At 45.0% G+C, this 9738-nt stretch overlaps 1 protein-coding gene across 1 annotated transcript in view; it reads right to left on the bottom strand.

Annotated features, from left to right (window-relative positions):
• Window positions 1–531: 531 nt before the first annotated feature.
• The window catches only part of CD58 (CD58 molecule), a gene marked incomplete at its 5' end in the record, with an annotated part of 11703 nt that continues 2496 nt past the window's right edge, over window positions 532–9738 (bottom strand). The window contains 5 exons of the mRNA XM_009704655.1: window positions 532–638; window positions 758–826; window positions 4722–4793; window positions 6440–6487; window positions 7329–7385. Coding sequence (XP_009702957.1) covers window positions 532–638; window positions 758–826; window positions 4722–4793; window positions 6440–6487; window positions 7329–7385 — 353 coding nt within the window. The remainder of the gene's footprint in view (window positions 639–757; window positions 827–4721; window positions 4794–6439; window positions 6488–7328; window positions 7386–9738) is intronic.

Consider the following 9738-nt stretch of genomic DNA (forward strand, 5'->3'; position numbering starts at 1 on the left):
GAAACAATTGTTGCGAAACATTGCATCCTTGCAGCCTGAATTTCACTAATATCAATAAGATGTAGTGCTGATCAACTATTCTGCCATACAGCGTAATAAGCAGTTTTCTCACTCCATGTGTCAGCCCTCAGGCCCACCAGCCTGTTTATTCAGAAGAGCTTTCACACCATGTCCACATAGGTTTAAAAAAACAGCAAACCATAAGTAAAACATAAATTAAGTAAACTCTGCAGTCTTTGTGACCAAAACACAGCTGTATACCTAAGCAATAAAAAGCCTTCAGTGCTACACAACATCTCTCTACTTTGATATGATGTTCAACAGCATTCATAATTAACAAGGTAGAATTGCAGTTCAGGAATCCACTGACACAAAAATTTACTGCCTTCCTGACACTTCAGCCACTATAAGCCCTTACCCCTTGTTAAGGCATAGAATAAAGTAAAAGTGCAAGCATGAGCAAGAGGTGTGTTATTAATGAATGTTAGTAACATTTAACCCTACAGTTTTAAACAGGCCATTTGTTCAGCATCAATAATAGCCCCGACCAACATCCCCCACCCCCATGGGGCCACCGTACACCTCCTCTCTCTCCTCCATACCTGACTCCGCACTGTCTTCATGATCCCTTCCACACCCTGCAAAGGCCAAGCACAGAAGGCATTTAGTGCCCATGGTGCCAACCATAACTTCACATCAAGAAGCATTAGGCAAAAGTCACAACGAACAAAGACTGCTCTGTAGCACAGGCACTTACCTCCTTCATTTATGCCATGGTCATCTGCATGCTTGGCCAGCAAGCTGCTGTTGTCCTTCTCAGAGATATCTGAAGAGAGATCAGAGACAACTACAGTCCTCTGCCTTGCTCAGCTTCAAGGTATTGGCTATTGTATAAGAGTGAGTTACTAGCTACTGCTCAACATCTTGCCAACGTCATCAGCTAATACCAGAAAGCCAACACCTTTCCCTCAGGACAGCTCCCCACCACAGAAGAGGCCCTTGCTTCCCTCAGTTACACCATGGTCAATTGCACACTTGGATGTCAGGATTCTGTTCTGCATGGCAGAGAGTTCTGAAAAAGATCACAGGAGAGCTACAGTCCTCCAGAGTGTATCTCACTGCTTAACTTCACAGTGGTATGAGTCATTGCTTAGAGATGAGTCACCAGCTACAACTCATAAGACACACAGAATCACTCCGGTTCACTCAGGGAGGGAGACCAGCACATCTCTAATCCAACATCCTCCTCAATGAAAGGTCAACATTCAGTTCTAGACAGGTTGCTCAGGACTTTCTCCAGTCAGGTCTTAGAAGCCTCCAAGGGTAGAAACTCCACGATGACTCCATTCAGCCAGTCCTAGTGATTAGTTACGCTTAGAGGCAAAAATCTTTTTCCTCATATCCACACAGAATCTCCCCTGCTTCAATTTAGGACCATCACCTTGATATCCCACTAATACACCCCAGTAAACATCCTGGCTCAACCTTCTTATCGATATCCCCATAGGTACTAGCAGCTGCTGTTAGGTACCCTGAAAGTCTGCTCTTCTCTAGGGTCAAACAAGCCCAGTTTCTTCAGTCTCTCCTCAGAAGACTTGTGCTCCAGCCCCTGACCACATTCGTGGCACTCTGCTGAACTTGCTCAAATTTATCAGCACTTTTCCAGCACTAGGTGGGCCACAAACTAGATATAATACTCTACCTGTCATCTAGCAAGCATCAAGTAATGGAAAATAACCAGTACCTTCAATCCACTGGCTTAAGCACTCCTTAAAACAGCCCAGGACGCTATCAGCCTTCTTTGCTGCCAGGGAGCACTGTTGACTCAGTGTACTGCCCACAAGGACTCCCAGGTACCTTTCAGCAGAGCTGTTCCCCTGCCAATCAGTCCCCAGCCTGCAGGAGTGCAGGGTGTTGGTCCATCCAGCTGTAGGACCCTGCACGGCCCCTGCAGAATTTCATGAGTTTCACACAAGCCTCTACACCTCCAGCTCCCTCTGAACAATCCTGCCCTCCTACTAACTGACTGCACTCCACATTTTGCTGTCATCTATGAACTCAATAACACTGTTCTCTCTCCCTTGTCCAGGTCACCAAAAAAATAGACCTCTGCAATACTCCACTTGCCATCAGCATCCATGTGGAGAACAATCCATTAACGACTACCTGCAGGCATGACAAATTAGCAAGTCTTCTACCCATGTAGACAGACGTTCATCTGAACTAGGACATCCCACCTTAGGACTCCAACAATGCTGAGGGACAATGCATAAAAAGCCTTGCTAAAGTCAAGGTATGACACTTATTGTTCCTCTCTCATCTGCAGATCCAGTCACTTTATCCAAAAATAGGTTGTCAACTTGGTCAACTGCAATTTAGGCTTACTCGCAGTCACTATCTTTCTTCTGTCACCAGAAAGATGTTCCAAGAAGACTTGCTTCGTGATTCTCCTAGGGATGAAAGCGAGCCTGACTGACCTGTAGTTTCACAGATGGACCTGTCAGCCTTTTTGGAAGATAGCTGCAATGTTTCCCTTCTTCCAGTTGTTACAGATCTTCCCCAACATGACTTTTGAAGGCAACAAAAAACCTCTTCACAATGACATCTGCCAGCTCTTGTAGCAACCTTTGTATCAGATCTCATGGACTGGTTTGCACCAAGGTTTCTCCAGAAATCCCTGATCTGATCCACTTCCATTATTAGCAGATCCTTTCCTCCCTTAGCCTGCCTCCAGGCAAAAATGCCACAGAGACTGTCAAGATAGAGGCAAAGTTAGCACTCGGTATCTCAGCCTTATCTGTATCTGATATCAGAGAATCATATAATGATTGACATGGGAAGGATCCCCTGGAAGTCATCTTGTCCAACCCCCTGCTCAAGCAGATGAACCTAGAGAAGGCTGCCCAGGACCATGTCCAGACAGCTTTTGAGTGTCTCCAAGTTGGGAGACTCCATAGCCTCTCTGGGCAATGTGTTCCAGTGCACAGTCACCCTTGCAGCAAAAAAGTGTTTCCTGATGTTCAGACAGATCCTCTTATGTTTCAAATGCTGTCCATTGCCTCTTGTCGTGCCACTGGACAGCCACTGAAAAGAGTGTGGCTCCCTTTTCTTCATTTGCTCTCATCAGGTATTTACATACATCAGTGAGATCCCCTTCAGCCTTCTCTTCTCCAAACTGAAGACTGCCAGCTCTCTCAGCCTTTCCTCATTTAAGAGATATTACAGAATCACACAATGGTTGAGGTTGGAAGGGAGCCTTAGACGTCATCTTGTCCTATACCCCCGTTCAAGTGGGCTCAACAACAGCAGGCTGCCCAGGACCATGTCCAGTCCCTTAGTCATCTTCATGGCCCTTTGTGGGATTCTCTCCAGTGGCTCCACATCTCCTTTGTACTGGGGAGGCCAGAACAGGACTCCGGGCATGGCCTCACCAGTGCTGAGTAGAAGAGAAGGATCACCTCCCTCACACTGCTGGCAAGACTCCTAATGCAGCCCAGGATACCAATAGCCGCCTTTGCTGCAAGGGCACACTGTTGGCTCATGCTTGTCTTGTCCTTCAGGACTCCCAGGTCCTTTACTGAAAAGCTGCTTTTTCAGCTGGTTGGTCCCCAGCATATACCAGTGCATGGGGTTATTCTGCCTCAGGTGCAGCATTTTACATTTCCTTTTGTGGAACTGCATGAGGTTCCTGCCAGCACAATCCTTCAGCCTGATGAAGTCCCTCTGGTTGGCAACACACCCCTTCATTATGTCAGCCACTCCTAGTTTTGTATCCTCAGCAAACCTGCTGAAGGCATATTCTGTCCCATCATTCAGATCATTAATGAAGATACTAAAGAGGACTGGACCTAGTGCAGGGCCTGTACTCTGATGCTTACCTTCCTCACTCCTCTCAGGATCTGGAGCTCTCTCTTGGTCATTACAGCCAAAGCAGCCATCTGTGACCACATCCCCATCCAGTCCTCCTCCGTTAGTGAGGAGCAGATACAGCTGCACATCAGCCCTTGCTGGTGCATCCAGTAGCCTGTGTGAAGCAGTTGTCTCCAGTGCTGCCCAGAAATCTTCCTGACTGCTTGAATTGTTGAGTTGCCTTTCCAGCAGATGTCAGGGATGTTAAAGACAGACAGACACATACAGAGTACTGTCTTCCACCAGAGATAATGAAGGACAGCCTGACTCCATTTCACAGAGCAGCATTCTCTCCAAACCAAGCTTCCTCTTGGTCACATCAACTCTCGCTCCTCACTTAAGTGCTTCATGTGCACACAACAGGGCAGTGGAGGCCCCTTGCAGAGATCTCCCAACAGGCAGCATTAACCAGAAGACCAGAAGCCAGCACTTGAGCAGGGACTGCCACTTGACCAGTATTCTCACCTCACTCTGACTGGGACATTTTTTTTTAATTATTATTTATTTTTTTAAACCCCAATGATCTCCAAAACACACATCCTTCAAGTCCATACGCTCTGCTGAGGTTATTTCCAAGGGTGGTAAAAACACAAGACTCGCTCTGTCCTTAACTACAGCCTGAAAGCTGGTTAACTCTGCTCCTGAAATTCCTGCACAGAGGACAGGTATTCAGCATTCATGGCACAATCCCTGCCAATACTTCATTGTGAAGCATTACACAGAAGTCACTCTGAGCCTTTAACTCCACAGGATCCTGGCCCGTTTGCCCACTGGGTCATGAGCACTGACTGCTCCACAGAACAGGCACTTACCTTCCTGATTTATATCACTGTTAATCATTTGCTTGTCTTCCGGGGTGCTATCCTCCTTGTTCACTTCTTTGTCTGAAAAGAGATCAGAGAAGAGCTACAGTCCCTCAGGAGCACACTCCATTGCTTCTTCCCCACACCAGCATAGGTCATTTCTCTGCGCTGTCCAGAGCTCAGCAGCCCACCTTCTCCTCTGCAATTGTTACGTACTGCTGTGCTACCAGCAGAAGCCCTATCTAAAAGTGCTTTGTACACATGTTTAAGACCATCATAGCGTTGCCTACTGTTTCCCATCCATACAGCAGTGATTGCATGCTACCAGGGTGCTGCAGGGTGTGCTGAGCAAAGGTGCACGGGCTCCCCTTCCTGGTGTTCCTACTCTATACTGCAGCAAAATAACGTATTTTATTTTGCTCCTCTAGTGTCCAAACAGACAATCTCTATCTATGGACCTGATTCTCTTTTGCCTGAACTGTATGTTTCCCTTCTTTCTTCCATAAGACAGGCATAAAATAAACCTCCTTCTCCTATATCTATGTCTGTGGAAATAGTTACACAAGTGATAAGACAACCCATAGTGCACTAGACCTTTGCCATCAGCTACACAACCCCTATTTCTTCAGATTAGGAAAGTCGTCCTACGCCCGCTACAATTCATGCAGGAAGAATAAGCAGGAAGACCCACGGGCTTCTGGATTCCTTTTCCTTACTGTCATCATTAGTGATTTTTCCCTTAATAAGGAAAAACTTCTGTCCTCTCCGACCCCCTTATTATCAGCAACTTGTGGAAAATGGTGGAAGAATTAGTGAGTGAATGAATCGTCAATGCAATAGCCTAGGGAAAAAAAAAAACACCACATGTTTTTGCTGACTTGAACTATGATGTTCACAGTTCACTATCCCCCTGGAGTAAAAAGAACTTCTAGAAAAAAATACAGGTCCTAGAACTTCCTTGAAATTTACATTGGCTGTACTAAGAAAACAAAATTGGGGCTTTGCTTAGCTACCTGATTAATGCAGTCAAAATACTTTCCTAGAGCATAGAGGAAGTGGAAGATGCCACATCCAGAAATGGTGTTTCTCTAAGGAAAGAAGCCTGCTGTATCTCCCAAATTAGAATTTCGCAAGTTTGTAAGCATCTCATCTCTAAATTGCTTCGTTGAAGCTCAGATTTATTTGCCATCAATACAAACAAAGCTTTGAAGCTGCAGCATTGTATTTTCTTAGGTCCTGCTTGAGGATTGCTTTCCAGCAGAAAGCAAAGATCACCTACCCATGATGACATACTATAAAAATATCCTTGCACTCTTTTGCACGCAAATAAAAAGTAATGTTAGACAAAAGGGTAATTTACTTCTTTACTATAAAAATGGGTTCACTCATACATGCTTAGTTCTTCCTTCCACAGATAGTGAAGCAATTTGTAAATACAGCATGCAGCATCATTCTTATCATATCAAGCGGGAAGCTGAAGCCCCAAGAAGGTATTTGCTCAGTGCTGTTTAACACACACGAGGATTTAGGTCTTTTTGACTTCTCATCTAGTGATCTAGCCGTCAACATTTACTGTTCCTAAGGCAACAGGTCTTTCTAGGCCAACAGGGGAATGGTAATGTCTACACTGAGAACACGCTAATATGTTTTGGACTGCAAAAGGCCATGTGCAAAATTAATTCCCCCCTCCATGTTCCCCTGTTTTAGGTCACCATCTCACTTGTTACCTGCTTCAGGCTTTTCATTCTCATAGTCAATAGCTTGTGAAGATGTAGCTGCAAGCAAACAGAAATCTGTTTTAGAAGTGTCTATGGAGATAGCACAATAGTCTGCAAAATATGAACTCAGCCTTGAAGTGACAGTTTCATTATAATACTTTCAGCAGATACTCCTGAGAACTAGTACATTATGCCACTTTATTGAAGGACTCACAAATAATTTCAACTTCGACTTCCCTCCAGCAACCACTTAAGGTCCCAGACCATAACCAACATTACCTATACTTATGCCTATAGCTTTACAGAATCTTTCTGAAGTGGGTTTACTTAAGGTGATAAAGCTGCAGATTTGCCATAAAAAAAGCGAGAGACAGCTGAGAAGAGGATCCACGTATTTTTTTACTTCATGTGTGTGTTGCACTAACATTGTGCCTTTAAACCCTTTCTATTTGCAGGCCTTAAAGAATCTTTAATAGAAACAGTCTAAAGTATATTTAAGTGCAGTACCAAAAGGAGGTTTTTTTGGTTGGGTGTTGTTTTTTTTTTTGAAGGCCACATGTGCACACACTGAAAATCAACTTAAAAGCTTAGACCCTGCAAAAAAGGAAAGAACAGATCACACTCCTTGCTCCAAACAGCAGATGTTTAGAAACATTTATACCCCACTACAGGTTTCTTACCTCTGAGTCAGGCTGTTCTTAGCTGTCTACAGAGAAAAGTAAATATTAATGATGTGGAAAAAATAACTACACTCTGTAAAACAACTAAGGTCTGAAAGAAAACCTACTCCTTTACCTCTCCAATGAAAGACTATACTGCCACAGTGAAAAGGTTTGAGCCCAAACCAAATTAAAGCAATAGTCTGATTTCCACACATTTGTGACACTAGCTCTCTTACCTGAGTGATGCACCAGACAGTTCTGAGCAGCTTTTCGTGTTCCAAGATTAATTCTACCTGCACCAAAATAAACAGAATACCTGGAGATGTTTAGGGGGCAGGAGCTGTGCAAGGAAGTGCTGAGAGAATTGGGCTTGCTCAGCCTGAGGAAGGCTAAGGGGATGGCTAATTGCAGTCTACAGCTAACTTCTGTAGAAAACAAAGGAAACTCCTCTCAGAAGTACGGAACAAAAAGACAGGAGGCAATGGCTGCAAGTTGCAAAAGGGAAATTCCTGACAGAAGTAAGGAAAATATCCTTCCCCACAAGGGTGATTCAGCACTTGAACACATGCTGAAAAAGGCTGGGGAACTTCCATCCTTGGAATTATTCAGTTTGACTGGACAAGGCCCTAAGCAACCTGATCTAGCTTTGAAGCTGGTCCTGCTCAAAGCAGGATGTTGGGAAGGAATCTCTGGAGGTTTTATCCATCTAGTTTATTTTATGATTCCATGCCAACAGAAGCTAGATGGAGAACGATCAGGAAAGCATAAGGTACATGTGAAATATACATCTGATCAGAGCCTCCCTCCAGAGTTACCAATTAGCCCTTCCCAGATAGGAGATGCATCCCATGCTCTTCCCCCTGCAGTCACCTCCAAATGGTGACCGCACCTGGAAGCCAAAAGGAATTTTCCATGCAGAGCACTGGTAGGATGAAGCAACATGTTCCTGTTGGGGACTCTCTCAAACACAAAGAGAAATGATGGTGTGCACCTCTTTTTCAAGCCAGAATACAATCTGACATATTAATCTAAAAAGGTGGCAATAAGAGATACACAGTGACAGCCTACAATTACCATTTCCAAATAAGCTGACAGATTTACAAAAAAGATACTTGAATTTAGTGTAGGGTTGGATCAAGAAACAAATTTAAAACTCCAAGATGATGACAACACAGGCTGACAGGAGGCACAAAAGTCCTTATGTATCAGCTGAGCACACTGACAAGATTAGACTTAGCACAAGGTATTCAGCAGACCCTGGTATGAGCCTGTCCCAACAATAAATCTGATCTTGAGGGCAGCTTGATGCTCGCAAAAGAGGCATTGAAAGCACACTCAGGTAGGAACGGGAGAGCACATTGATACTTGGTAAGTAGAAACACATAGTAAATGAAACATCCAGTCTGAAGGAGAAATAAGCAAATACAAACTATAGTGTTTCCCAGTACACAAAGCCCAGTGACTAAGTGCAAAGTTCAGTGTATTACTTCCTTCAAATCTATTAGCCTTTGCATAAGTTGTAGTTGTTTCTGCTACCATATGTACAGTACATCTCATGGCCAGAAACTTTCACACATCCTACAGAACCTTAGATCAGCACAACCTTGAAGCATGTTAAGCTCAATTAGGTGATTTTATACCTACCTCTTATGCACAGGAATACTAGTAGTCCTACAAGTGCAATTAAGAGAACAGAAGCTGCAATAAGACCATCTCTGCCTCTTTTATGATTGCTGTCTCCTTTTAAAAAATAAAATAAATAATGATTGGTTAGTTAGAAAGCAACTGTGTGATACTCAGGGTTGTATTGCTACTGAAGTAGTGTATGTTTTATAGCTATTTATTTTTTTAAAAAAGCAATCTCAAGAAATTAAGGCACCAAAGTCAGTTATTAGCAAAACCCTAAGCCAGCTCCAGGAAAGTCACATGGTAACTGAACCTGAACTGAACACAGTAACCTCAGTTCAGCGAAGGCACACCACCACTTGAAAGGCTATGGCTAGTCCATTTTTTGGGCTATGAAAGGTCGAGTCAGATCTTGGCCAAATGAAATTTCAACAAATATCTTGTATTGGATTTGTGTGGCAAGGTTTTGGTAGCAGGGAGGCCACAGGGGTGGCATCTGTGATAAGATGCTAAAAGCTTCCCCCCTGTCCGATGGAGTGAATGCCAGCTGGCTCCAAGACAGACCTGCAGCTGACCAAGGCCTGGCACACCAGTGACAACGGCAGCGCCTTTGGGATAACAGATTTAAGAGGGGGGAAAAAAACCTCTGCACAACAGCAATTGCAGGTGGAGAGAGGAGTGAGAATGTGTGGTAGGAGCAGCCCCGCAGCCCCCCGGTGAGTGCAGCAGGAGGAGGAGGTGCTGCAGGCCCGGAGCAGAGATTCCCCCCATCCCCTGGTGCAGCCCACGGGGAGGCCGGCTGTCCCCCGGCAGCCCACGGAGGCCCACGCTGGAGCAGATCCCCACCTGCAGCCCGGGGAGGACCCTAGACCAGAGCAAGGGGATGCCCAAAGGAGGCTGGGACCCCATGGGAAGCCCGCACTGGAGCAGGCTCCTGTCAGGCCCTGTGGCCCCATGGAGAGAGGAGCCCAGGCTGGAGCAGGTTTGCTGGCCGGGCTTGTGACCCCACGGGGCACCCAG

The sequence above is a fragment of the Cariama cristata genome, unplaced genomic scaffold, assembly GCF_000690535.1.
Source record: "Cariama cristata isolate BGI_N322 unplaced genomic scaffold, ASM69053v1 scaffold247, whole genome shotgun sequence".
Lineage (NCBI taxonomy): Eukaryota > Metazoa > Chordata > Aves > Cariamiformes > Cariamidae > Cariama > Cariama cristata.